The sequence below is a fragment of the Otolemur garnettii genome, unplaced genomic scaffold (genome assembly GCF_000181295.1).
Source record: "Otolemur garnettii isolate 467f Iridium unplaced genomic scaffold, OtoGar3 scaffold00070, whole genome shotgun sequence".
In the NCBI taxonomy this organism is placed as follows: domain Eukaryota; kingdom Metazoa; phylum Chordata; class Mammalia; order Primates; family Galagidae; genus Otolemur; species Otolemur garnettii.
In genome coordinates, this window is record NW_003852465.1 from 8,305,723 (window position 1) to 8,333,037 (window position 27,315).

Here is a 27,315-nt window from a genome sequence, read left to right on the forward strand (position 1 = left end):
TCTTAAGTTTAAATCTTTAATCCAGTGAGAGTCTATCTTAGTTAATGGTGAAAGGTTGGGTCCAGTTTCAGTCTTCTACAGGTCACCAGCCAGTTCACCCAGCACCATTTGTTAAATAGGGAATCTTTTCCTCCACTGAATATTTTTAATTGGCTTGTTAAAGATCAAATAACGGTAAGTAGCTGGGTTCATCTCTTGGTTCTCTATTCTGTTCCAGACATCTACCTCTCTTTTTGTGCCAGTACCATGCTGTTTTGATCACTATCGATTTATAGTATAGTTTGAGGTCTGGTAGTGTGATTCCTCCTGCTTTGTTTTTATTTCTGAGTAATGTCTCGGCTATTCAAGGTTTTTTCTGATTCGATATAAAATGCAGTATTATTTTTTTGAGATCTTTAAAGTATAACAGTGGAGCTTTAATAGGGATTACATTAAAATTGCATATTGCTTTGGGTAGAATGGACATTTTAACAATGTTGATTCTTCCCAGCCATAAGCATGGTATGTTTTTCCATTTGTTAACATCTTTAGCTATTTCTTTTCTTAGAGTTTCTTAGTTCTCTTTATAGATATCTTTCACATCCTTTGTTAGGTAAACTCCCAAATATTTCATTTTCTTTGGCACTACTGTGAACGGAATAGAGTTCTTGACTGTTTTTTCAGCATGACTATTGTTGGTATATATAAAGGCTACAGATTTATGAGTATTGATTTTGTAACCTGAGACACTGCTGTATTCCTTGATCACTTCTAAGAGTTTTGTAGTAGAATCCCTAGTGTTTTCAAGGTAATACAATCATATCATTTGCGAAGAGTGAAAAAGTTTGATCTCTTCTGACCCTATATGAATACCCTTGATTGCCTTTTCTTGCCTAATTGCAATGGCTAAGACTTCCATTACAATGTTAAAGAGTAGTGGAGATAATGGGCAACCTTGCCTGGTTCCTGATCTGAGGGGAAATGATTTCAATTTAACTCCATTCAATACAGTATTGGCTGTGGGTTTGCTATAGATGGCCTCTATCAGTTTAAGAAATGTCCCTTCTATATGAATTTTCTTAAGTGTTCTGATCATGAAAGTATGCTGAATATTATCAAAAGTGTTTTCTGCATCAATTGAGAGAATCATATGATCTTTGTTTTTACTTTGTTTATGTAATGAATTATATTTATAGATTTATGTATATTGAACCAGCCTTGAGACCCTGGGATAAAACTTGATCATGGTATATAATTTGTTTGCTGTGTTGTTGGATTCTATTTGCTAGGATCTTGTTGAATATTTTTGCATCAATATTGATTAGTAATATTGGTCTATAATTTTCTTTTCTTGTTGGGTCTTTTCCTGGTTTGGAGATCAAGGTGATGTTTGCTTCATAGAATATGTTGGGTAGTATTCCTTCTTTTTCTATATTTTGGAGAAGGTTAAGTAATAGAGGTACTAATTCCTCTTTAAAGGTTTGGTAGAATTCTGGTGAAGCCATCTGGTCCTGAGCGTTTCTTTTTAGGGAGATTTTGTATAGTTGATGCTATTTCAGAACTTGATATAGGCCTGTTCAATATTTCCACTTCATTCTGGCTAAGTCTAGGAAGGTGGCATGCTTCCAAGTATTGGTCTATTTCCTTCACATTTTATGTATTTCTGAGAATAGAGTTTCTTGTAATATTCATTAAGGATTTTTTTAAATTTCTCAGGGGGTTGTTGTTAATTTGATTTTTATCATTTCTGATTGATGAAATTAGAGATTTTACTCTTTTTTTCCTGGTTAGGTTAGCCAAATGTTTATCTATTTTGTTGACCTTTGCAGAAAAGCAGCTTTTTGATTTATTGATCTGTTGTATAATCCTTTTGTTTTCAACTTCATCTAATTCTGCTCTAATTTTGGTTATTTCTTTTCTTCTGCTGGGTTTGGGATGGGAATGTTTTTCCTTTTCCAGTTGCTGGAAATGTCCCATTAAGTTGTTAACGTCCTCTCTTTCTGTCATCTTGAGGAAGGCTTGCAGTGCTATACATTTCCCTTGTTGGACTGGCTTTGCAGTATCCCAGAGGTTCTGATAATCTGTGTCTTTATTGTCATTTTTTTCCCAAAATTTGGTAATTTCCTTCTTAATCTTGTCTATGACCGAGCTATCATTCAGCACAAGGTTATTTAGCTTCCTTGTTTTTGTATGAGTATGCAGATTCCTGTTGTTATTGAGTTTAACTTTCATTCCATGATGGTCCAAGAAGATGCAAGGAATAATTTCTATTCTTTTAAATTTGCTGAAGTTAGACTTGTGACCTAAGATGTGATCAATTTTGGAGGATGTTCCATGGGCTGATGAGAAGAATGTGTATTCAGTTTTGTTAGGATGAAATGTTCTATAGATGTCTGTTAAATCCAATTGAATGGTTAAGTTTAAGTCTAGAATTTCTTAGCTTAGCTTCTTTTTGGAGGACATATCCAACACTGCAAAAGTGTTAAAATCTCCCAACTATTATGGATCTCCTTATATTTGAAACTCTCTTTTCTTCACTTCCACTCTGTCCTTTTTTGAGGGTTTATTTTTTTCTCTTGTTGTTTGGAACATTCTGTTTACTCTGTGTTGTGGGATTTGTTGACAGGCACATTTCCTTATGGCTTTTGCTCATAAAGACTGCTATAGCTCTGTGTGTTGGTGGGGACTGTCTTAGAAACTTGTTTTCAAGGAAGCACATAGCAAATCATTAACAGCCTAAGGTCTGAAAACTATATTAGGTGGGGAGAGAGACAGATGTTCACTGTTGGAGCCTGGATTAGGTATAGGATCATGTATTACTAAGTAGGCCGTCAGAGTGTCTTAACAGTTCAGAGCTGGTAAGGTCTGTAGAAATCCGTAATCCTTATTAAAGTTGAGAAAACAATGGCCTTGAGAGATTTTTATGACTTTGCCAAGGCTGCATTAGGAAAGCCAAAGCAAGATCTCATATTTCTCAGCTTCCATGTTATTGCCCTGGCAACACTGATAGATGTTTTATAATTTGTGGCACCTTCTACACATTTACTTGTTTCTTATTAATTAGACCCAAAACGTGAATTTTGTTAGTATTTTTCTAAATATCTCATTCCAGAAGAATGTTTGTTGTGGCAGGCTCAGGGGGTTTACAAAATAATTGTTTATTTCTTTTCTAGAGCAAGTAAATGAATTAGTGGCTTTGATCCCACACAGTGATCAGAGATTACGCCCTCAGAGAACGTGAGTTACCTGCTTCCACCTGTTAATACCTATTTCTGTCCCTAGTCCCTTTTTCAGTTTCCTGTTTTCTTTATTACTGTTTACCTGAGCAAGATATGTCTGCTCCCATTACAATCTGGAGAAAGAAATTTGAAGCTAGAAATGTTCTGAGGGCCAAATAAAGGAATGGAATTGGAGAAATGGGTGTTCTGGGAGGTACAGAAATGTCTCTGTCCACACAGCTCCTCTCTCCAGTTTTTCTTCCTAGGGTACAAACAGTGTTCAAACAAGTTTAAAAAGGCTTCCTTGCTTCACTCCTTTTTGGCTGGTTTGTGATTCATGGCACTTTGAACTTCCCTTTCACTCTCTCCTTCCTGGTTTTATATTTAATCTTGACCAATTGGACCGTGATGTCTGACTTTCCGGGTTGGTCATGTGCTGTGTCATTTGCAGTAAGCAGTATGTCCTCTTGTCCATCCTGCTCTGTCTCCTGGCATCTGGTTTGGTGGTTTTCTTCCTGTTTCCACACTCAGTCCTTGTGGATGATGACGGCATCAAAGTTGTGAAAGTCACATTTAATAAACAGGACTCCCTTGTAATCCTTGCCATCACGGTAAGATTTAGGGCTTCATTTCCTGGGTTGTGCACCTGCCACTTTTCAACTCAGGATACTTACACTTGTTTCCTCACTTACCCTGATGTAGGCCACTCTGAAAATCAGGAACTCCAACTTCTACCCTGTGGCAGTGACAAACCTATCCAGCCAGATTCAGTACATGAACACGGTGGTTGGCACATATGCAACTACTAATGTCTCCCTCATTCCACCTTGGAGTGAGCAACTGGTATGCTGTTCTTACAGGAATCTTGCCCCCAGGCTTAAGAGAAAAGTAGGGGTTATGGGAATGCCTTAGCTATGTTACTTTTCTTTTCATCTCCTCATTTTCACCTGTATGAACTGGTTGGTGAGAAAGACCTGACAGGCTCTGTAATTATGAAAAATTATGAGAGAAAATTTAGCTAGCATTTAAGCACTTGAGGAGCAGAAGAATTCGTAAAAGAGTAGTCTGAGGTCCCTTGGCCTCAGAAGGGAAGATGTTAGAAGTGTTTATTAGAGGCTCATAGACTGTATCAGGCACAATCTCAAGGAAGTATTTTGTGTGTGATGGGAAGAATGATCCAGGGTCTTTGGTTGCTGATAGTAGTACTGTTCTATGTCAACCTGCTTGGCCACAGACTGACTCTGGTATCTTATTTTCAGGTGAATTTTACCGGGAAGGCTGAAATGGGAGGACCATTTTCCTATGTGTAGTAAGGACAATGTTCTCCAGATATGTGCTCTCTAATGAATGAAAAAGTCATACTTCATTGATTGGAGTCTAGCCTCAACCTTTGGGTTGAGGTTGGGTATAGGTTCCCAGCAAAAGGAGTGTCTTGAGATTTATTTGGAGGATGTGTGGCTGATTTGATACGTGACTGAGTGTGGAATTTCTGAAAGAATATTAACTCACTTGAAACATTACTAAGCTCCAGCATGTATGTGATGGGTTTGGAAAAACAAAAAAGAATTATGATGTGGGAGGATGAGAACAACTGTGAGCCTCGGGAACTCTTTGGTCCAAGGGGGGCCCCCCAGATGGGTGTGACTGCTGCTCAGTTTGTCAGTGTAACTCTGCACTATTCTGCTGAAGCTCCTTTCTGTTCTTTTTTTTTTTAACCAAACTGACCTTGTTTATATTTGCCGTTTGGTAGCTTCTTCTGCACATTACCGGATATCCTGGTGCACAACATAGTGATCTTCATGCGGTATGTCATGCTTTTCCTTACCCTGATGGCCCTTATGTTTCAGCCTGAAGCGTCAGGCCATCTGATGTTAGCACCTTTGCTCAGGAGATACTGTGTGACTCACAAGGCAGAGGTACCTAGCCAAAGAGGGGACACCCAAGGCCTCACAGACACAGACACAGTAGAGTCCTGGTGTTCTCCAGATGATGCCCAAATTCCCTTCAGAAATCATATTCACAGTGAATAGTGGAACATACGGTTTTCTCCATGAAACCAGGTCTGGTTCAACTTAATATGTGCTCTGATCCCTTAAGAATCCTAATGAGAGCAGTAGTGAATATAAGAACTTTCTCAGGGCATAAGTACTGGGTATTTGACCAGATGATACTCCAGTCACATAAACTACCTCATGTCCTGGACCTTTAGAGCTATTCCTGAAACCCATGACTATTAAACTTGTAGGTGACAAGAGTCTGCAACAAACATTTGAAATATGTGGGGTTAACAGGACTTCTCAGCCGTGGCACTATTAACATTTTGGGCCAGACAGTTCTTTGATATAGGGGGTTGTTTCTTGTACTGTAGGATGTTAACGTATCCCTGGCTTTTACTTACTTGATGTCAGTAATACCACCTTCTATCCTTCTCAGTTGTAACAACCCAAAATGTCTTCAGATATTGCCAGAAGTCTGTGGGTTAAAGTCTTCCCTGGTTGCCAACCACTTATTTAGAAGGTTACCCCATACACAGCATCTGTATGGATGTGGAAAGATATTCTGGCCTCTTAGTTACATAACCTTGAGAATATATTCCTTCTTAGACCCATGGGTATTGTTGCCCAAACTTGCAAGAAATTATTTGGGCAATTTTTCTTGGTTATTTCATCTTGAAAACAATAAATTCTGCTTCTTTTTTTTTCCTCCTAGAACATCAGTGAAGATTTCATACATTGGCCATGTGACCCAGAGATCCTTGGAGACACATCATTATGTGGATTGTGGAGCAAATTCCACAGCTGTTTAGCAACTGCTCTTGGTTTTTCTTTAGCAGCACCCATAGAAGAGAGCACAGTACCTGTTTCCAAGGCCTGAGTTTCATACCTCTGCCAGATGGTATAGCAGAGGAGGAATTGATTCTCTTAACTTCCAGCAAACATCCTCCTGCCACTTAGAAAGAGTCTCCTTGCTATAGTACCAGCTATTGTCTCACAGCCAGCAGAATCACTGCTTAGTGCCTAGCCTGTGCCCAGCAAATAGTAGGCACTCAATAAAGGTTTGCAGAATGTAATTCACATCTTTCCACCTGTTCTTGGGGGCACTTAAAGAGAAATTATACCATGGTTCTAAGTTATCAAACCAGATTGCCATGGAGCTAGAGCTGTTAGTGCAGCCACAGACTATTACCAGTGTCTCATCTGCACAGGAGTGGCAGCAGAGAGGGACTATCTGAATAAAAGAAGAAAGCACAGGCCTGTTCAATATGTGAATTTCTTTCATTGGTTCCCAAATGCATGGGAGCTTTAAAAAAAAAAAAAAAGTATAGGTTTCTTTTTTTTTTTAATCTAGAAAGTGGCAATTGTTTTTATCAAGATCTATATGGGGTTTCACTTACCCTTCATCCACTGGCTGGAACGTGGTTTGGGGATTTGATAGAAAAATAAACCCTGCTTTTGATTTATCTGTGTCTCTTCTGATTGCCTGGGTGTCTTAGCAGGCACCTATTGGAAACCACAGAATAGTTACCTGCTGAATGGGATGGGAAGGAAAGAAGGAGCAGCCCCACTTTCCTCCACCTTTCTCTTGGGGCAACAGGCTGCCCTACGGCTCTTCCAGTGGAGCACTTAGTGCCCATAGAAGTTGAAAGAGGCAGGATAGAGGTGCCCTAGGAGTGAAAAGGGGAAATTTCCCTCAGGAGGAAGAACTATTGCCCCTCACATCCCCACTAGCTGGCTTGAGTCCTGAAGTCCTGAGACCTGGTTTGAGAGTGAATGTTTCTTGAACATTCTTCACCCTCTTGGTTACTAGAGGGTGGACTACAACCCCAAGCTGGCAGAGAATTAACTGGGATCTAAGCTTGAGTAGTCAGGTTTCACAACAAAAGCTGAGGTGGGCACAGCTTCTCCTGTGGCACTGGGGCTGTTGAAAACCTGACAACAGGCTCAGTGCCTGTGGCTCAAGTGGCTAAGGCGCCAGCCACATACACCTAAGGTGGAGGGTTCGAATCCAGCCCGGACCCGCCAAACAACAATGACGGCTGCAACCAAAAAATAGCTGGGCGTTGTGGCGGGCGCCTGTGGTCCCAGCTACTTGGGAGGCTGAGGCAGGAGACTCGCTTGAGCCCAGGAGTTGGAGGTTGCTGTGAGCTGTGAAGCCACAGCACTCTACCCAGGGGGACAGCTTGAGGCTCTGTCTCAAAAAAAAAAAAAAAAGAAACCTGACAACAGGTGGTGGGTGGAGTTTTCTATTAGTTTTTGTTCCCATTCCCATAGATTGATTTTCAGTATTCACTTAGTGACTTTTATACTCTGAATCCTCATACTAGGGTTAAATTTCATGACTGTTTGCTTGACATTGACCATGATGGAGCACCCCAAAAGTTGAGGGTTGAAACAGTTACACTGGATCACACAGCAGTGTGTGTGCGTGGCGGTGTAGACTGTGATGTGTATTGGTGATGCAATGTCACCACGGCACGGAAGCAAATGTGTACCACTTCTGAGAATGTTGCCTAAACTCAACATACCCTGAACACATGAAGAGGGTCACATCAGTACATTTCCTCTTATTTTTCTGGTTTCCCAAATAGCCTCTGTAGCATATTATTCATATAATTTTGAACAAGTTATTCATACTGCTACTTCAGCTTCAAATCACTTTTGGTTACCATGTGCCTCAATAAAATTTCTTGCTTTTGATTTTACCTTAAAATCCAGATATGATATTAAAATAAGACCATGTAAGTTTTTTAACACAGCAATAAGTCTGATCTCATGATGCTATGAATTCTGCTATCTGTTTATATTTTTAGCATCCCAAACTACACTTTGGGATGCTGTGCATAGTTTTATCATGGTGTCTGTCAATTCTTGAACAAATGCCTAGGATATTCTCTCAGCAACCCCAAAATAGAGGAAGTGGTTGGTTTAAGTGTCAATATAATCACCATTGTCTGCTAGTAGATTGAAATTTGCAGTGTGTCTTGAGGCTTTGCAAGCCATCGCTATAGCTTCTGGCTTGTCTGATGCTGTGACCTCTTCTTGATTTCAAACCACTTAAACCAGGTCACCTGATTGAAGAGTTGTTTCATAACTTTGTCCAATTACTCATTCCAAAAAAGTATGCATGGAGCCCCTGTGGTATGCCAAGGATTGCAATTTCTAAGGCATTTTGTCCAGAGCCAAAGCTGGAGTTTAAAACATCATCACAGCCTTTTGTCTTCACCAGGCCCTATATAGGCCAGAGTTTACCTCCGCCAACTACTTGTAGCCTTACCCCAAAGCAGGACTACTGAGATCATCAACTCCCCTGGGAACGCTGGCCCAAAGTGTGAAAGAAATTATTAAAAGATTAATAATTATTATTATCAGCCTATTTGTTAAAAGTGCTACATGAATTGATAGTGTCCCAGATAGTCTCTCTTGACAAAATAATCTTTATTCTTTACTTGGTAAGTAAAATTCTTCATTAGCTTTTCAGCATTCATTTAAGACTCTGTTCCTTCCAATTGTTCAGAAGGGGAAATGACTTCAGAAGTTCTGTGATTTACCCAGGGTCCAAGTAACTCAGACTGCTGACTCCTAGTCCACATGCTTGCCACTTCCATGGCAAATGTGAGGGAAGCTCAAAAGAGAAAGTAAGCTGGCCAGTCAGCTCTATCCCCTCAATCCTGCTGGGGTTAGGACCTCATCTAACAGGTTACTCTGCCTGGAGAGACCATCCTTCTTTCCTGGAGTTAGAGACATCATGGGAATTAGCTGAGAACCTCTGGACAAGGGAGCAGCAAAAAAGAGCACAGCACTGGCAGGCAGAGGGGTGCATTCTGAGCGGCCCTAGCTGCAGGCAAAGGCAGAGTTCTCTGTGCCACTCTTCCCTGGGCTCGATCTTCTGAGTCACACCTCAGACCCCTGTGGAGCAGTTGCTATTATTTCTAGGTTGTATGGGCACTTAGGGTGGGCTGCAAGGAATCACTTGGTTTCCAGGGATTTCTCTTGCAAGGGTCTAAGCTGATGGTCACTAGCTACTGAATAGGTTGTTCAGAATGAAAGCTCAGATGCCTTTTGGGAAGAGAAGTGAGCAAAGGAGCTGCATGGGCTTTGGAGTGTGGTGGGTCGGAAGGGAGCTCAGCTACTTGGCTCCACCTGTTGCCCAAACAAGAGCACCCACATACCTCCCCTGCCCTCCCCTTACCCTCATTATATCTCCCGTAGATGGAAGTGATGTTTATTTTAAATTATGAGACAGTTATCCTAATTATGTGTTTTTAGTTACCATGCTTTCATTTTACTTCTTTATTATTGTCATGACTATGCCAAACATTTTGTAAAACACTACTGTCCTTGATCTCATTGCTTTTGTCTCCTACTCATTTGACATGACCGCCATGGCCCTCTAGTGGAGAAGGGGACAACTTGCTCATTTTTGCCACATACCCAGGTCAATGGAAAATAAGGGACACCTCATAGTGGGAAGAAATGGGAGGCTGCCCATTCAAGCCTGGTACTCAGAGGAAGTGAATGGGAGGGAGCTTTAGGTGCAGGCCCTAAAGTGAAGAATTGTGGCTGAAAGGGCAGGAAAGGGAAATGGGGACGGGGGGCAGGGGGGCAGGTAACATTTTCTTGATCTGAAAGTCTTATATAAAGACAAAATAAATAGATCACCTAGATGGATCGTGCACACTTATCACAGGGCCCAGCAGGACTTGCTGCCCCGCCCCCTTCCCTCATCGCCCACCTTTGCTAGAGCATCTCCCACCTGGCCCATCCAGTGGGATGTGGCCCATACACGTTCCTGTCCCCCAGGCTGGCAGGGCATCTCACTTCCAGCATTAATCTGCCACAAAGCTGTGCTCAGAGCAAGGCCATCCCTCTGGTGTGCCTCCCTTCCCAAATTCTGTTCTCTGGTCCCTGCTCACCACTGGGTTCCACCCACTGCCAAGGTTTACAAGAGAGGCAAGTTCGCATTTGTGTGCAATTCCTAACCCAGGCAGTGTGGCTCCAGAGACCTCACTCTTGGTAAGTCAACAGAAGATGGCCTTAGGGCTGCTATTTGGATGTGCTTACAGGACCAAGGACTAATGGAAACCCAATAAAAGAACAAAACACAAGACAATATGTACTTTCCAATAATTTTTTTGTTTTTAATATCAATTGATGTTTTAAAAAATACAGAGGTGTTTGACACAGAATAGCACCATTGTGTAGGATACACACAGTTCCTGCGCCCAGCACCTGAAGGGGATCTTCTCGCCTGGGCTGGGGGCAGTCACTCAGGGGGCATTTGACTCACACCAGTTAGTTTCCTGCCTCTGTCTTGACCCAAAGGTCTTACAGGAAGACAATAAATAAATAGAACACCGAGATTTTATTTTGCAGTCTGCCCAGTTCAGGTCTCTTAGAAAGAGAGGGGAGAAAAGTCCAAACTGTGAGAGGGGGGATGAATGGACATCAGGTCAGGTCAGCCATTCAGTGCAGAGTCCTAGAGTGACTGAGATTGGAAAGTACTTGGGTCCTTTGGATTTGCAATGGCTTGTGTTGTCTCTGGGTTCAGGTTTTTACAAGAAGCAGGCTGGCCCTATGTCCACACCAAATTCCTGGTCAGGCCCTCCTATGTCCATGGGTGCAATGTCAATGATGGGGAGGCGTGAGGTCTTCTGTGACCGGTACTCGATGACAGTCTTGTCCCACTTACCGGTGTGTTTCTAGTCAGGGAAAGGAAGAGACACCAGTCAGTAAATGCCTGGCAATCCAGGACCAGCTGCCTAGAACCCCAAAACTGAGCAACCTGATGAGTATCCACAAAGTATGAGCCCCCCCCAAAGTAGGGGGCTTCCTGGCTCCTCTCTCTTTTCAGCTTGCCAGAGCCCTCTGTGCATGAACTCCCAATTCTGAATGGCAGGGCCCTTCTCCACCCTGCCCTTCCCTCTTCCCTACCCCCTGCACTGAGGGCCCCACCTGTCCCCCATCTTCGCTTTGTTCAAACAGTTCTACAAGAATCACTGGGTACCCTGGGTAGGGTTTTGTTTCCCCTGAGCCAGAAGAGGGAGAAGATGGAACAATATGTGCCTCTTCCTCACTTGTCACTCAGCTGTGTTCTCTGAGGTAACCTCCCCCCCCCCCAACTCATGCCTCTGGGGGACCTGGACACCTGCTGCAGGCCCACCCTCAGCCCCACTCCAACTCGCCCCGCTCCAGCTCGCTCACTCACCGTGCAGCCATCCTTCAGGGTGGTGTATGTGAACCTGCTGTTGCCCTCTGCCCGGATCTCTACGTCATTGGAGCCCTGGATGAGCAAGGCCTTCTTAAGGTTGCCAGCTGCTTCGTCCAGGTAGGCAATGCTGTTCTTGCAGTGGTAGGTGATGTTCTGAGAGCCCTCCGTGGACAGCAGACGTAGGAAGGTCATCTGGATGCTGGCAGTGTTGGGAGCCAGGTTGTCATCTCCATAGCTGAACTGTCGGGGCACAGAACAGAGGTTAAGGCCTGGGAGCTAGCATTTGATGGGGTCACGGGCTATATGGGGTGCCTGGTGTTCCTAGCTCAGAGGAGTTGAGGTGTGCTGTGGCAAGGAATTAGGAGGATGTTTTTGCTTCCAGGGAGCAGAGTGAGCTTAGAGGACCTTTTCTTCCACCGCTAAATGGGAAAAAATACTCTTCCCCTTCTTTCCTTCCTTCTTTTAAGCTCAAAAGAGAACTAAAGGAGAATGTGGGGACTGTGCTAAAAACTTTCAAGAAGACAAAGAGTTGAGTTGCCAGCCCGCCTGAGCACGCAGGCACTCACGTGGAAGCCCCCATTGATGGTCTCCCCAAACCAGATGTGCTTCTTCTCCTTGCTCTTGCTGCTCCACCAGTTCTTCTTGGGCACACTCGCTGGGTTGGGGTAGACGCAGGTCTCGCCAGTCTCCATGTTGCAGAAGACCTTCATGGCATCCAAGGTGCAGCCCTGGTTGGGGTCGATCCAGTAGTCTCCTGCAGCAGGGAGAAGTAGTGTCCCATGGGGATCAGATAGGCACAGACACCAATGCCCCAGGGGGCCAGGCCCAACTGGGAGGGATGAAAAGCCCTACAGCAAGACCAGAGAGGGGACTGGGGTGGCCTGAATGGAGGATGTAGGGGCTGGGTGGGAGGTTTGGATGAGCAAGGTGCAGTGCAACAGAAGGGCACAAGCAAAGAGAGCATTGGAGCAGTGCCCAGCTGATGCATGGGAGCTCCCATGAGGTCACCTCTGCCAGGTAGCCACGGCAGAACAGGTGGCCAGCTGTGGCTTCTCTGCTGTGAAATGGGGGAGCAGCCCTCTTCCAGAACCTTCCAGGCCCAACCCTGCCCTACACTAAGGGGCATTTCCTCCCTTGCAGTGAAGGTGGCCATGCCCAGGGGCTGACTCCCTGCTCTCTAGGCAGGGGGATCCTGTCCTCCAGGCTCACCACTCTTCCACTCAGGGTGGCAGAGTTTCAGGTCCCGGCAGGTGCGTGCAGGGTTCTTGCGGGAGCCCTCAGGGCTGCGGATGCTCTCGATCTGGTTGTTGAGGGACTTCAATGTGGCATCCACCTCGGCATCATGCTGTCTGAGGGAGCCGGCTGGCTGGTCAGCCCGCATGTACTGCAGAGGATCTGGGCCCTTCTCTCTCTGGCCTAGGCCAGCGAAGGCAGACATGTCGATGCCAGGGCCAGGGGGACCTGGAGGGCCAGGAGGGCCAGGATTTCCAGGAGGACCCTGTAGCAGGAAACAGACATTAGCCAGGAACTGTGGGAAGGTGCCCCCATGTCTCTCCCCATCTGCTAGTGTGCACTGGAGTGTTCTTGTCCCAGTCCCACATGTGGGGCAGGGGCCAAGGGACCCATTTCTTCCTAGAAAGAGAGAAGTCCCTCTCTTCTGTCTTCCGGCACCTCTGAGGAAGCCTCAGGGCAAAGGATGCCATCGCTATTAGCTGCAGGCTGATACCCCAAAAGAGATGCTAAGCACAGACCACGCAAGCCTGAAGCAACAGCTCAGACAGCATCAAGGAGTCAGAACACTTACAGCTGGTCCAGTTTCGCCTGAACGTCCACGGGGACCAGGAGGCCCAATAGGACCAGGGATTCCATTAGCACCATCTTTGCCAGAGGGACCGACGGGGCCAGGAGGACCCTGTAGGCCAGAGAGAAAGGAAGGCATGAGAAACGAGTGGTCCCCACAGAGAAGACTGGAGAGTGGCCGGGGCTGGATAGGCAGTCCCTATCCCTATCACACCAGCCACTCTACTCCAGTTCCTCACACTGTCCAGCCATGGCCAAGAGCAGCACGGCAGCTCCACGATGCTCCCACCCTCTCCAGCTCCACTTTGTAAAATCTTATTAGCAGATGCCACTTTCATCTACCACGCTGTACCCTCAGGAGCTTTTCTGGCCACAGGGTCACCAAGCAGTCCCACCCTGAAGCTGATGAGGACCCCTGAGCCCCAGGCTTCCCTGGGAAGGAGCAGCATTTCCCTCCGCATGGGAACACCTGGCCGGCCCCATCTGGCAGGGCCCTTCCCCTCTCACTCCATCTCACTTACTCTAGGGCCAGAAGGACCAGCAGGACCAGAAGCACCTTGGTCCCCAGAAGGACCCTGTGTAGAAGAAAAAGCCAAAGGGCAGCAGTCAGCACTGATGGATGAGGGTATATAGATAAATCTTGGGAATCGGCGGAGTAGCCACATGTCCCACCCCGTTCCCTTTCCACTTCCACCTCCCTCTAGCCCTGAGGAGGTCTTGGTAATATTTTAGGTGATCTCAAGCTGTCTAGGCAGCATGAGAAACCCAAATGGGCTCTGTGGCAGGAGGCCCTGGGGAGCCCTGGGCAGGCAGCGACACTCACAGGAGGACCAGGCAGGCCCTGCAGACCAGTGAAGCCACGATGTCCCTTCAGGCCCCTCTCGCCAGCTTCTCCAGTCTCTCCTTTGTCTCCACGGGGGCCTTGAGGGCCCTGGGAATAAGACAAATGGGGTCAGGTCAGGGCCAAGACAGGAGCCCTTTCTGTGTTTCGCCCAAGCTGGATGGGCAGGGTCCCACTGCCCTCCAAGCCTGCCTCTGCAGGGGACCCCATACAGGACTCTTAGACACTCACTGGGAGTCCCCGGGCTCCAGCTGGTCCTGAGGGTCCCATGGGGCCTTGTGCACCCTGTGAGGAGAAAATGAGAACAGCGTCAGAGGAGAACTAGGGCCAGCTGACTCTCCTCTGCATCTGCCCAGGGCTGGGCACTGAGGCTTCCACCTCTCCAGCCCAGACTCCCCATGGTGCTCATGCAGGGGAGGGCGGTCCTGGAGATGCTCCGCTCACTTGGCCACCCACCTCACCATGTTACTGAGCTCGGGATACTCACAGCCTCTCCTCTGTCTCCCTGTTTGCCAGTTGGGCCAGCAGGGCCAGGAGAGCCAGGGGGTCCAGGGGCTCCAGGAGCACCCAAGGCACCAGTCTCACCACGATCACCCTGTCAGAAGAGAGGTCTTGGGCTCAGAGGAGATGCTCCAGAAGAGGCAAGGACAGAGGGCCCTTCTGGACTGAGACAAGACTGATTCCAACCTGCCACCCTGGGCTGACCTGTGAGGCAATGTCCTTCTCAGCCCACCTCAACATAGAGACTCCCAGATGCTCACCTTGACTCCAGCTGCTCCATCTCTGCCAGGGGGGCCATCAGCACCGGGGCTTCCCTGGGCACAGGAACAGAGGTGTGATCAGACCTTCTCCCCTGCCCTCCCCTCAGAGGCCCAGACCTCTTCTCTTCTGCCTACTGACCCTTTGGCACCAAAACTTTCCCACAGAGCTTCAGTTGGCCTTCCTCCCATGTACCCGGCTCTCTGTGCCTGCCTCCCTCCCCAACAACCTTCCCATGGCACCCAGGCCCTTGGGCCTAGCGGCTGACCCTGCCATCCCCTTCCACAGGGCCCAGGATTGGTCCTGGCTGGCCCTAGCACAGAGATATACAGGGCTCCTCTCGCTAGTCAGAGCCACCCGGGTGAGGAGGAGGGGTGGCTCACCTCTCGTCCAGGTTCACCTGCAGGACCAGTCAGGCCAGGAGGACCCACAGGGCCAGGAGGACCTCTGTCTCCAGATGCACCAGGTGCACCCTGCTTGCCAGGCTCACCCTGCAGCAACAGAAACCAGGACAATGAGCATGTATGCTAAGCACCCATGGACCCACTGGCCCTTCAGGAGAAAAGGCAGACAGAGGGATGGTTCTGAGGGTGCTGAATGGGTGAAGCTCAAGGTGGTGTTGTCTGCAGAGGCTGTGCCACTGCACCAAGTGCTGAGCAAAGAGCCTCAGGCCTGCTCAAAGAGCTCAGCTGAGTGGAGGGGCCTTTCACACTCACTGATGGTCCAGGCAGGCCAGGGAATCCTCTCTCTCCACGCTGCCCAGGCAGACCAACAATGCCTCTCTGACCAGCCAGACCTTGGGGACCTGGAGGACCATCGGCACCCTGAGAGAGGAGGGGTAAGAGATGAAAACCGGCCAGGATTCTTCCTGACCTTCCAGAATAGTTTCCTCTATGCCACTTTCTCTGTGGCACCCATACAGCCCTGCTTCCTCCCACACCCAGCTCTGTAACCTCAGAAGCTTCTCCCAACCCCGCTCCCAGGGATCACGCACAGCCTGGTGAGGGACTTACAGAGGGACCCTCATCTCCAGGCTCTCCTTTCTCGCCAGGGGGCCCAGCAGGACCTTGGAGACCAGGGTCACCAGCTCGGCCGGCCGGGCCACTGTCTCCTCGAGAACCTTTGGGACCATCTTTTCCAGAAGGACCAGGGGGACCAGGGGGTCCAGGGTTGCCCTAAGAAGAGCAAATGCAGGAAGTGAGAGCTCATCTTACCCTTCCCTGTCCAGGCTGCCAAAGCCACCATGGCCTCAGGGACAGTACTTTCCTTTCTGGGGGCTTCCCTACCTCTCTGTGCTAGGGCAACTTCCCCTCCCCCCCACCACTGTGACTGTTGCCCGCATATGAGAGCTCTGGGAAGCCAGCCTGGGGCCCTCCAACCCTTCACTTCCTCCCGTCTCCTCCAGCCCCCAATCCCTACTCTAGCTTGGCTCCTCTGACCCTAAGCCTTCTGCTCATCCCACCACTTGCTTCCTCTGCACCTGGAGCTGGGGAGCTGGTGACCCTGCCTTGCCTCTGGTCCCTCCAAGAAGGCTCTGAGAGTAAGACACAAGCTGACTTGTAAAGCAAAGAGGCAGGGGCACAGAACATGGTCAAGACTATATGTATACCCAGGATGAAGGTCAATATGGAAGCTCTGTCCCAGGCCAGTTGTCTTCATGGGACAGGTCCCCAGGGTCCATTAGCTACTTCTCCCCAGAGTAGGAAGGGGCAAAGGGGAGTAGAGGCTGCCTGGAGCCCTCTGGAGCCCTGTTGGGGGCTGGACCCCCCAAGCCAGGAGGGGCACTTACATTGGAGCCAGGAGGTCCAACACGGCCAGCAGCTCCAGGGAATCCAGTGGCTCCCTGTGTGAGGAAGGAGACCCCATGAGTGCCTCGGTTTCTCAGGAAATTCAAGAATGGAATTGGCAGGGATGGGGGCTCAGAGGCTGGTGTGGAAAGGGGCCAGGGTCTGCAAATCAGGAAAGGAATTAGGGAGGGAGGGAGGGCCCATGTGGCCATTGAATCAGATGTGTTGGCTCCCCTGTCTCTTGCTTCAGGAAGCCCAGAGGGGCCAAACCCAGAGTCAGGGGGATCCAGGGTCCCTGTGTGCTCAGCAGAAAGAGATGTCCTTTCCCTCACCTGGCTGAGGGATGGACGCAGGCTGGGGCTTGAGCAGGATTGAGACAGGAGGGGGTGGGGTGTGACCCCGAACACTGCCCACTGTGGGTGCTTTCTGAGAGAGTGCAGGGATATGAGGGGCTCACTCACCGGGGGACCTTGGGCACCACGGGATCCTTTAGGACCAGTCACTCCAGTAGGACCCTGGGAGGGAAAGGAGGAAACAGTGTGGCCAATGGCCCAGGGAGGGTGGTGGACTTGTTCCTGAGTCTCAGCAGTGGATTCCCAGGGGCTAGGTCCTCAAAGATGTAGATTCCTGGGCACTAAAATCCCAGCCCAGGAGAAGCTGTCCCAGGCAGGTCTGTCCACTTTCGCCAACAGGAGACTTGTATTTAGTCCAGGGTCTCACCTCCAGAGACACTCTTCCTGCAACCCCCTAGGAGACCAGCTGCTTGGTCCTGGCTGCCTATTGTCAGTGGAGACCAGCCTGCACTGTGTGTCATCCCCCATACCCCCCACCAGTCTACATACCACACTAAGACAATGAAAGCTCCTTCCACTGATGGGTGGGGCATCCCCAGACCTGCTGGCCCTTCACTTCCTGTCCAGTCTGCTGGGGCATCTCCTCCTGCACCCAGTAACCCCTGCCTCAGAGAATAATTCTCAGCGAGTCATCACCAACCTGAGGTCCAGGCGCTCCAGAGGGACCCTGAGGACCAGGGGCACCAGCATCACCCTTCTGGCCAGCCTCTCCTTGTTCACCCTTGGCACCAGGCTGGCCATCAGCACCCTGTAACAGAAAAGAGGGACAAATGAGGGAAGGACAATCCAGGTCCTCAAGGTTCTTCTGAAAGAGCCAGAGACTGACTCTGTGAATGCATGTGTCTACCCTGAGAACTGGGCCTGAGACAGCGCTGTTGTATCAATGTGGTGGTGTGAAAAGAGAGGAGAGGACAGTCCTCTTCCAGCTTCTTTAAATGATATCCTTCCCTCTCCAGCAGGCTCAGCTGCCCTCAGGTACTGGATGTGTTGCTGGTGGGAGTGGGGCTGGGAGAGGTGGCCCAAGATACTCACGGGAGGTCCGGCGAACCCAGCTGGCCCGGGGGGCCCAGTCTCTCCACGTTCACCCTGTGAGAGAAGGGGCCAGGCAGAAGTCAGGGCTGGGCCTGCTCCCTCCTGAGAACCCAGAGTCCCTGGGCCCCACCCAGCCTCATGCTGCCCAGAGAGAAAGCATCTGAAAGTAGCCTTCACCCTAAACTAAGGGCCCAGTGAGAAAGCATCACCCTGACCATGTCCTCTCCCATCTCTCCTCCTGCTCCTAGACCTGGAGGACAGGCAGAGTGCTAGGGCGGCCCACCGGCTGGCAGATACTCACTGGGGCACCTCGAGCACCAGCACTTCCTGCAGGACCAGGGGGTCCAACTTCTCCCTAAGGGGTGGGGGGAAGAGCCAGGGATGAGGAAGAGAAGTCAGAGTGGGGGAGGGTGCAGGGGGTCCAGAAGCCCTGTTGCTAAGGGCTCAGGCCTCACACCCCATATTCCTGCTCCCCATCTCAGTCACACCCGCACCCTCTCCAGGTTCTTAGTCTAGCTGCTCTGCGTAACAGGGCACATGGCCAATGACCTCATTCTGAGAGTGCTCCCTTCAGTCATTATAGACCCTAGTGGTCAGGAGGGTGACAGCTGGTGAGTGAGGATCTGGAGCTGAGAAGGGGCATGATGGGGACACGAGGCAGAGAGAGGAATGGAGCCATGACTCACCTTCTCACCATTGGCACCAGCTGGGCCGGGGGGCCCAATGGGACCAGTCAGACCCTGTGGGAGAAGGTGAAGTGAGAGAGGCAGGGGCTTAGCAGGGACTGTGGGGGCCCACAACCAGTGCATCACATCAGGGCTCCTGCCCTGGCCCCTAGGGCCCTCTCTGACCCCAGATTGACAGGGAGAGCTCAGCAACTGCCCACACAGAGGCAGGACCGGGACTCCACTCACATACTGCGCAGCCAAGCTCCCCTGAGTGCAAGGCTAGAGAGTTACAGGGTCCCCTGCATGTGCCCCCAGCCCAACCCTGGGGGTCCTGACACCAGCATTCACCTACCCGTCCACCGTCCTTTCCGGGGGCTCCCTCAGGGCCTTTCTCTCCAACATCACCCTGGGAAAAGACAAAACCGGCTGCCTCAGTGAAATGCTCTAGAACTCCTTGCCCGCTCAGTCTCACCCTGGCTGGAACTCTGCCCAAGAAGGGTTTGCTGTGGTCTCGGGGGGGTGACAAGAAATGACAAGAGTGATATGAAAGCTTAGGGGAGATGATGTCCCTAAAAGACAGAGAGCAAGAACTTCGGAAGGAGGTCTCCAGGCTTCTTGGGAAGGGCCAAGTGGGGCCATCATTCCCAGACACCATGGGGGAAAGTGTGGGAATGGAGGGGCAGGAGTGTGACAGTCATGGCCTTGGTGAGTGGCACACTACACCCAGTACTTACCCTGTCTCCCTTGGGTCCAGCGATACCAGCTGCTCCCCTCTCGCCAGGCATTCCCTGAAGACCCGGAGGACCCTGAGCCCCAGTGGGGCCAACTGGGCCAGATGCACCCTGGAGTCGGAAGCAAGAGGGAGTCTGTGGTAGGCAGACCTTTCCCAGGACCCCTGGGCATGGAGCCTGGGAGGCCAGGGCCCCAAACCCTCTTTCCCCACCTTCCTTCTACCCAGACTTCCTTTCCCGCTCCATATTCCACTCTTCTCTCCTGATCTTTGTTCCTCCTGAGTCCCCTCCCCTTCTCTCCCTGCTCAGTGGGACCTCCCATGGCCACCCAGAAGACCCTGCAAGACTTGGCCTCACTTACTTTGGGACCATCAGTGCCAGGAGTGCCAGGGAGGCCACGGGGACCCTGGAGGCCCTGGGCACCGGGAGAGCCACGTTCACCTGGGAAACCTCGTTCACCCTGAGGCAGAGACACCAAGGAGCAATCAGGCAAGAGCAGTGAGGGAGAAGGCCCAGGGGGAAGTGGGGAGATGGGGAGGAGCAGGTCCCGAGCAGTCTGTGGTGCTGGGAGGCACTGGCAGAGCTGCCCAGGGAGGGAGGCCACCCAGCGATGGATGACAGGACACTCACCCTGGGACCCACAAGGCCGGGAGCTCCAGCTTCACCAGGAACACCCTGTGGAAGAAAGAAAGATGTGTGAGAGAGTAAAGGTGTCATGTCCCAAACCCCTAAACATCCTCCCTATGTGGGCCACTGAGCTCACACCATCATGTGTGGGGAGCTGGGATGTGGGTCTGGGGCATTCCCAGGCCTCACGAGGCTCCTTGTGCCCTCTCGCCCTTGCCTCTGTGGCATCAGAAGACACCTTTCCATCTAAACAGGCTGCAGGTTCAAAGAGCCCCATACTCACCTGGTCACCTGCTTTTCCACCTTCACCTGGGGGACCTGGAGGGCCAGGAAGTCCCTAGAAGCCAAAGTAACAAGTGTTAGCAAAGGAGTGTGTTTGCTGCCCCAGCCCTGCAGGGAGGCACGGCACAGGGCAGACCTCAGGGGGCAGCCAGGAAGGTGAGGTGCAGGGAAGCCTTGACCCCAGAAGTCGGGCAGGACCCCTAGGTACAATTCTGCTCCTGCCCCAGACAGCCTAGGACAGAAGCCTGGTCCAGCCACCTACCTGGAACCCAGATGGCCCAGGAGCGCCCTGCTCGCCTCGTTCACCAGCAGGTCCCTGCAGAGACAAAGAGAAGGTGAGCTGAGCCAGTGCTCCGGACCACCTGAGAGCCACAGCTTAGCCCCGGGTGAGGTCAGCAGGGAAGGCAGGCCCAGTGGCTTCCTGCACTGCACAGCCCACGTGCATGCATCAACGACCCAACTCCCCAACTCCTCTCCACCAAAGAGGGGGTGCATTGCCGCAGCTCCGGGCTGGTTTGGGGTCCTGGCTCAGCCCCATTAGTGGATGGGCTTGCAGTTACTCTGCCATCATCCTGCCAAGCCCCTGCTAAGGAAAACCTGGAAAGGCTGGGGAGGTACTTACAGCAGGGCCGGGGGGGCCAGCAGCACCTGTCTCACCATCTTTGCCAGGAAGACCCTAAGGAAGAGAAAATGCCATGACTTAGGCTTTTCCTCAGTTCTGTAGTGCTCCCAAGTCTGTGTAGGATCACTGTTGGGTCCAGGGTTTTCAGACCTCACCGTCCCCCAACTGTACTCCATCCACACTCCCTCCCCTCCCTTTGTTCCTAAGCCCTGCTTTTTCTCTTTCTTAGCATGGATGCCTTCTCCATCTCCCTGACCTGCTGCCTAACTGCAGTCAGAATCTCCTGTGTGGACTCCCACAGAAGCTGGGCCCAGCCCAGCCACAGGGATCTACATTGCTAGCAGGGACCCAGGACCACACCATAGACAGTCACTCCCTTGCCTCTCCCAGGTGTTCAGGGAAGGGTACTCACTCTCAGGCCAGGAGCACCAGGCAGGCCCTTCTCACCAGCTTTGCCAGGCTCACCCTGTAGGGAAGAGTGTATGGACCCATGAGTAGAGGTCCCTGGGGAAAGGGGCAGGCCCACAGGGGAGACTGGGGCTTGGGCTACACTCTGAGGAACAGCCAAAAGTAAGGCAGAGTATCGGCCCCTTCTCTCGTGTCCAGAGGCATTAATGGCAGCCAGGCCACCAGGAACTGCCCCCATGGAGTAATGTCATAGCTGCAATGTCCTGAAGCTCTGTGGGCCCTGGGTTGTCCCAGATCACATGGTCTCCTTCAGGGCACACTGGAGCTACATATGGCACAGGGATCCCACTTATCCCTGTCCCTGGATTAACTCCACTCAGGATCCGACTCTTTTCCCAAGGGGTCAGGAAGACAGGTAGCACCACATGGGAAGAAATGGAATTGCAAATTATTACTTACATTGGCACCTTTGGGGCCGGGGAAACCCATGACACCAGGCTGCCCACGAGCTCCCTGAGGACCTGGAGGTCCAGGGCGACCATCTTCCCCAGGGGCTCCCTGAAAGAGAGGACATCATTCATTCTCAGACCACAGACACTCTGACTACATCTGTCCAGTCAACATCTACTCAGTGCCTGCCATGTGGCAGGCACAGGACTTGGCACTGGACACACACACACGGCACCTAGGACTAACCACAGTTGAGACCAGCAGCCTACACCACACACAGGTCCATCTGTGACAAGGCACTGTTGGGCTCAGAAGTCTGCCCCAGTGCACACTAGACATTGTTGTTCCCCCAAGGAAGGGCCCAAACACAAAAGGGGGTGGTATTTTCAGACGTTACAGCTAGTAGACAGGCCACTCCTGGACCCACAACCTGCCTTCTCTTCCCTCCCCTTCTCTTCCCTGCCCAATTCTCCAAATTCACCCCCACCTAAGCTCCTCTCCCTCTCCTCCCTTCCTCCCCCCCGGATAACCCCCTACCCTCCAAGTAACTCCAGGATTGGACACTTACAGAAGGGCCAACTTTGCCTTGAGGACCAGCATCACCAGGGCGACCAGTGAGACCCTTTTTTCAGAAGGGAGAAGAAGGTGTTGTCAGGGTCAGGCCCCAGGACCTCCCAAACCTGGCAGCACAGGGTTGGGGGCGGAGGTGGGAAGGCCATAACAGTCTGCTCAGAGTCTGAAGCCAAGGGCAACAGCAAACAGCTCTGCTCCTTACCCGGGCTCCAGGAAGACCAGGTTCTCCAGGACGGCCAGGGTCACCATTGGCTCCCTTAGGACCAGCAAGGCCCACGGGCCCTCGCTCTCCAGGGGCTCCCTACACAAGAGGAGTCAGAGAGTCAGCGAGATGCCATGTGACCAGGGATGCAGGTGCAGGGGGACAGCCCCTCTTTCCCCACTCACCTTGGGACCTGCTAGACCATCCTGCCCTGGGAAGCCACGGTTGCCGGGAGCACCCTAGGAAGAAGTGGGGAGGAGAGGCAATAAGTGGAAATGACCCCTAAGTGGATGGTGGCTGAAGAGAGCCCAGCCAGGACCCAGGGCATCCATCCTACCAACCCACCAACCCACCAACCACAGTTTCTGGGGAGCAGTAGCTGTGGCCTGAGAGATTCTGAGAGGTTAACTTCTTGAGCCTGTCTCCACCTTTTTGGGAAGGAGTTCAAACTGTTTTGTGTCATCTTGGAGGTTGGGGGACACAACTAAGGCTAAGGGCTCCCTATCCCTAAGGTGGTGAGTGAAGAAAAGAGGAGTGTGGTGTCCAGAAAAGTCACGAGTTTGGCAAGAACACAGCTGCAAGGATTCTGCTTCCATCTCTGAGGCACAGCCCTAGTGAGGTTGGGCATTCCCAGGTCACTTACTCTTTCTCCAGGAGGCCCAACAGGCCCAGCACCACCAGGCTCTCCACGGGCACCTCTTTTGCCTTCTTCTCCAGCCGGACCAGGGGCTCCCTGGGGGCCGGCAGGGCCCTGAGGACCAACACAAAAGAGAAACAGGGTGAGTCTTCACCTGGCCCTGGGGCAAGCACTGGCCCAGAGTGTGGAGGAACTAGACTTAGCAATTATTTCAGGGCTGGGGGACTCGGGAAAGAAGGGCCATGAGGAATCAGCAGACACAGCCCAACAGGAAGAGGGACCTGAAGCTGCAGCAGGGTCTTCTGTTAAGTCCCCTTCTCTGGGAACAACCTGAGAGGGCCCAGACTGGGGGATGGGGCCCCCGCAGAGGTGGGCAGGGGCTGGGAGAATGGCTGTGTGCCCTCTACAATAGCAGGAAAGATGAGGGGTTGCTGCAGATACTCACAGGTTCTCCCTTGGGGCCTTGTTCACCTTTGAAGCCAGCAATACCAGGTTCACCCTTAACAGAGGAGAGAGGCAGGTCCTCACATGGGGCTCCCTCTGCGATGCCCACCCCACCTGCAGAATCCTGGTTCAAGGTGCCCTTGGACAGGCACTGGTTGAGGCTAAGGCAGGAGAGCACGGGAAGGAGGGGAGATGGAATTTGACTCCAGGATGTAAGTGGGACTTGGGGTTGCATTGGGCTCTTACCGTCTGACCTTTTGGGCCCAGAGGACCAGTTGCACCTTGAGGGCCAGGAGGACCACGGGGTCCAGGGAAGCCAGGAGCACCAGCAATCCCAGGAGCACCCTGTCAGGGGGAGCAGAAGAGAGGGGCATCAGGAGAGAGGCCGAGGCAGGACTGAGCCCACTCAGAGGAATCAAGTCCAGGGGCCAACACTCACAGCAGATCCTTTGGCTCCGGGAATTCCATCAGTTCCAGGGTTACCCTGAAAAAGGAGACAGTGTCATTGCAAAAGTAAGCAACAAAGAATGAACCCAACCACCTCCCAGCCCTCCAGGGTTCAGATCTGGGACGGGAACAGGTGCTGTCCATTTCGGGGGCACGCCTACTGTGCTTCTCCAGGAAAGACTCTAGATCAGTGGTTCTCAACTTATGGTTTGCGACCCACAGGAACTGTATTAAAGGGTCGCAGCATCTGGTAGGTTGAGAACCACTGCTTTAGATGGAGGAGATATTTCTAGAGATCAGGGGACAGGCGTTGGGCCAGGGTAAAGGTTTGGTGACTGCAGTTCATGCCCCTCAGACCACAGCACAGAGTCAAGAGTGCCAAGGCCCCAGGCCCTTAGGCCAAAGAGAAGCTGCACTTACAGAGGCACCGGCGGGTCCAGGGGACCCTGGAGTACCAGGTTCACCGCGAGGACCTTGAGCGCCTTCAGGACCACGGGCACCAGTGGGGCCAGCTTCACCCTAGAAAGAGGTAGGGAAGATGATATAAAGCAGGGTACACAGACCTCTAGGCAGCTGGCAACAGCTCAGGGCAGCTGCGTGCTGGGCACCTGACAGCTGAGTTATGCATGTGCTCCCCTGCACACAAGAGCATGCATGTTTACATGTCTGTTCACGCACAGGTCACATTGTCCTTTTTGTCTCCCCTTGACTGGGCTGATGACCTGATGGCTTGCATGCCTTCCTTCTCCACTGCCCCGTCCCTCTCCACCATACACTGCCACAGGCAGTTACATGCTCAAGCAACAGGCTGCTGGAGGGTTCCTCCGCTGCCTATCAGAAATGCAAGGGCTAGGCTCGGTGCCTGTAGCTCAGCAGCTAGGGTGCCAGCCTCATACACTGGAGCTGGTGGGTAGAATCCAGCCCAGGCCTGCCAAACAACAATGACAACTACAACAAAAATATAGCCGGGCATTGTGGCGGACGCTGTAGTCCCACCTACTTGGGAGGCTGAGGCAAGAGAATCTCTTAAGCCCAGGAGTTTGAGGTTGCTGTGAGCTATAACGCCATATCACTCTACCAAGGGTGACAGCTTGAGACTCTGTCTCAAAAAAAAAAAAAAAAAGAAATGCAGGGGCTGGGACCCTGCCATCCAGGCACCGGGGGATAATGGGCAAGTGGCACTATCTTCCCACCCCTCCTGTGTTTCCATTTTATTGAGGAACCAAGGCCCTGGAGGTGAGCCCATGGCCACCTCTCCTGCTACTTCCCTGAGCATTGCAGCTCAGCACACACTTTGTGCCCATCTGACTAATGGGGGCACAGGGACACCAGGCCCTGGCCCCAGCCTGTTGGAAATGAACTAGAAAGGGCAAAAGCAGCTGGGCAGGCGCTCCAAGCCTGCTTTCCTGGCTCCCACTGCAGGCCAATCCACCCTGGGGGCCTTTAGCAATCTCCTCCCCACAAACAGCCTCTGCTTTTACTTTCATTTATTCCTGAAAGTTATAACTCTCTCTGGATGGCAGAGTCCCTGGGGCCGGCTGCTGACCTGGAGAGAGGGCAGAGCCTCCTCAGGTTTCTCTCAGAACATTCCTGCTTCACTTTTGTAGTTATTACTTTCTAAAGGTCAGGCCCCTCACCTTCCGCTGTCCCTCTTCACAATGGGTCTCCTTCACCCGGCTCCAGGGGCCTCAGACACTGTCTGGTTGCCATGGAAACCCCCAGGAGGGGAAAAGCAACCTGATGCCAGAGACACACGGAGGCTCCTTATTCATTCCCAGGGACGTCCACACTGGAATCCCTCCTGGGCCGCAGGGGCCTGTCCCTGCACTGGCCGGCCTCCCACGGGCCTCTAGTAATCCTCTGAAGGAAGGACTCCATTAACTCAGCTCAGAAGGGCCAGACACCCGCCTCCATGAGGCTGAACCCGGAGGGGAGGGGGAAACAGGGAGCTAGCTCCTGACCTACTCCCCTCCCCTGCCTGTCCCCTCCAGCACCCTCTGGGTCTGCAGCCTGCTCAGCTCTTGGGTCTCTGTTCTGGCCTCTGTCCCCTCCTGGGTCTCTGGTGTATCCCCATCATTTTCTCTGTCTGTCTCTCCCCACTCTGAAGCTGTAACTGGACCTCTCGCTTTTTATCATTCCGCCTTACTTCCCTCTAGCTGGTGACGCTGCAAAGCACCTAGCTTTGTGCCCTGCCCGGTGGAGAGCAATGGAGCATGGCAGTGGGCAGTGGGAGCCCCTCCTCAGAGGGACCAGCGAGCAAGGGTCACAGGGAGAGGCGAGCGTCTCGGCATGCAGCAGGGCACACACCTTGGCTCCGGGAGCACCAGGGAAGCCAGGACCACCAGCAGGACCGACGGGACCCTGTAGAGAGGAATCAGGTGAGAGGGGGGTAAATGCCAGTTCTGGGCACAATCTCTCCTGCCTCCAAGGTGAGCAGCCCACACACCTCATGTTCCTTCCTACCCTCATGCTGATTCCACTCTACATCCACTGTGGCTAAAAGTTCCTGGATGAAAACTGTCCCCACTGCCAGCGTCCCTGGGAAACTCAAGAGCGAGGCTTTGCTTTGCCTGGCTTCAAAAGTCAAAGTGAAGTTTCTGCCTATATACAAGATGAGAAGCAGACAATTTAACTGACCTCCTCAACGAAGACTGAAAGGGTGGCTGAGAAAAATGAACTAATGCCTCAGAGCATTAAAATTATTCCTCCTCCTTCTTCTTTTCTAATCAAAGTCAGAGAACTGATACAATTATACCAAATAAACCCTGCAGACTTCACTGGGCTGTTTCCTGGGACCCTGCTGGGGACAACGGGTACTTACCGGAGGCCCTGCAGGGCCTGGCTGGCCATCATTGCCCCGGGCACCCTGTGAGCAAGGAAAAGGACACCATGAGAGGTGCCCCCAACCCCCGTCCGCCCCTGATCACAGCCCACCCTCGCAGAAAACGAGCAAGACACTGTGCTGGGGTGTCCAGACCTGAGCACAGAGGGCGGAGTGTGGGCGGCAGGACACCCCGCTACAGGAGCCCCTCTGTGCTGCCCACGTGAGAGGGTAGGCCAGCAGGCTCTCCTCTGCATTAAAATGTAGGCAATTTCCTTGCTATTCCTTTATTTCTTCAGCTTTAGTTTAGACTCCAAATACCCCTAACTTCAGGCCAAGTTATCATTTAAGGACTCAAGAAAGTGGGTGAAAGGAAAACGAAACAGCCACCTGCAGCCTAGACTCAGGGCTTCCTGCTTGCCCACA

General features: G+C 51.4%; 2 protein-coding genes across 4 annotated transcripts in view; one reads left to right on the plus strand and one right to left on the minus strand.

Moving 5' to 3' along the window:
• The window catches only part of TMEM106C (transmembrane protein 106C), an 8,801-nt gene extending 2,144 nt beyond the window's left edge, over positions 1–6,657 (plus strand). For both annotated transcript variants that reach the window (XM_003793578.2, XM_012807503.2), the window contains exons 3-8: positions 3,153–3,216; positions 3,649–3,808; positions 3,900–4,040; positions 4,457–4,506; positions 4,948–5,001; positions 5,907–6,657. In XM_003793578.2, the coding sequence (XP_003793626.1) occupies positions 3,153–3,216; positions 3,649–3,808; positions 3,900–4,040; positions 4,457–4,506; positions 4,948–5,001; positions 5,907–6,003 (566 nt within the window). In that variant the 3' untranslated portion in view covers positions 6,004–6,657. The remainder of the gene's footprint in view (positions 1–3,152; positions 3,217–3,648; positions 3,809–3,899; positions 4,041–4,456; positions 4,507–4,947; positions 5,002–5,906) is intronic.
• Positions 6,658–10,311: 3,654 nt separating this feature from the next.
• COL2A1 (collagen type II alpha 1 chain) overlaps positions 10,312–27,315 on the minus strand; it is a 31,718-nt gene continuing 14,714 nt past the window's right edge. For both annotated transcript variants that reach the window (XM_003793572.2, XM_003793571.2), the window contains 38 exons: positions 26,890–26,934; positions 26,376–26,429; positions 24,489–24,587; positions 24,061–24,105; positions 23,868–23,966; positions 23,623–23,676; positions 23,184–23,291; positions 22,726–22,779; positions 22,541–22,639; positions 22,334–22,387; positions 21,775–21,873; positions 21,320–21,373; positions 20,908–20,961; positions 20,548–20,601; positions 20,287–20,340; positions 20,007–20,051; positions 19,738–19,836; positions 19,380–19,487; positions 18,998–19,051; positions 18,664–18,717; positions 18,279–18,332; positions 17,978–18,031; positions 17,586–17,693; positions 17,054–17,107; positions 16,595–16,648; positions 15,819–15,980; positions 15,522–15,629; positions 15,189–15,296; positions 14,808–14,861; positions 14,534–14,641; positions 14,278–14,331; positions 14,029–14,136; positions 13,727–13,780; positions 13,210–13,317; positions 12,615–12,903; positions 11,972–12,159; positions 11,403–11,645; positions 10,312–10,896 (listed from right to left, as the gene is read on the minus strand). In XM_003793572.2, coding sequence (XP_003793620.1) covers positions 10,750–10,896; positions 11,403–11,645; positions 11,972–12,159; positions 12,615–12,903; positions 13,210–13,317; positions 13,727–13,780; positions 14,029–14,136; positions 14,278–14,331; positions 14,534–14,641; positions 14,808–14,861; positions 15,189–15,296; positions 15,522–15,629; positions 15,819–15,980; positions 16,595–16,648; positions 17,054–17,107; positions 17,586–17,693; positions 17,978–18,031; positions 18,279–18,332; positions 18,664–18,717; positions 18,998–19,051; positions 19,380–19,487; positions 19,738–19,836; positions 20,007–20,051; positions 20,287–20,340; positions 20,548–20,601; positions 20,908–20,961; positions 21,320–21,373; positions 21,775–21,873; positions 22,334–22,387; positions 22,541–22,639; positions 22,726–22,779; positions 23,184–23,291; positions 23,623–23,676; positions 23,868–23,966; positions 24,061–24,105; positions 24,489–24,587; positions 26,376–26,429; positions 26,890–26,934 — 3,441 coding nt within the window. In that variant the 3' untranslated portion in view covers positions 10,312–10,749. The remainder of the gene's footprint in view (positions 10,897–11,402; positions 11,646–11,971; positions 12,160–12,614; positions 12,904–13,209; positions 13,318–13,726; positions 13,781–14,028; positions 14,137–14,277; positions 14,332–14,533; positions 14,642–14,807; positions 14,862–15,188; positions 15,297–15,521; positions 15,630–15,818; positions 15,981–16,594; positions 16,649–17,053; positions 17,108–17,585; positions 17,694–17,977; positions 18,032–18,278; positions 18,333–18,663; positions 18,718–18,997; positions 19,052–19,379; positions 19,488–19,737; positions 19,837–20,006; positions 20,052–20,286; positions 20,341–20,547; positions 20,602–20,907; positions 20,962–21,319; positions 21,374–21,774; positions 21,874–22,333; positions 22,388–22,540; positions 22,640–22,725; positions 22,780–23,183; positions 23,292–23,622; positions 23,677–23,867; positions 23,967–24,060; positions 24,106–24,488; positions 24,588–26,375; positions 26,430–26,889; positions 26,935–27,315) is intronic.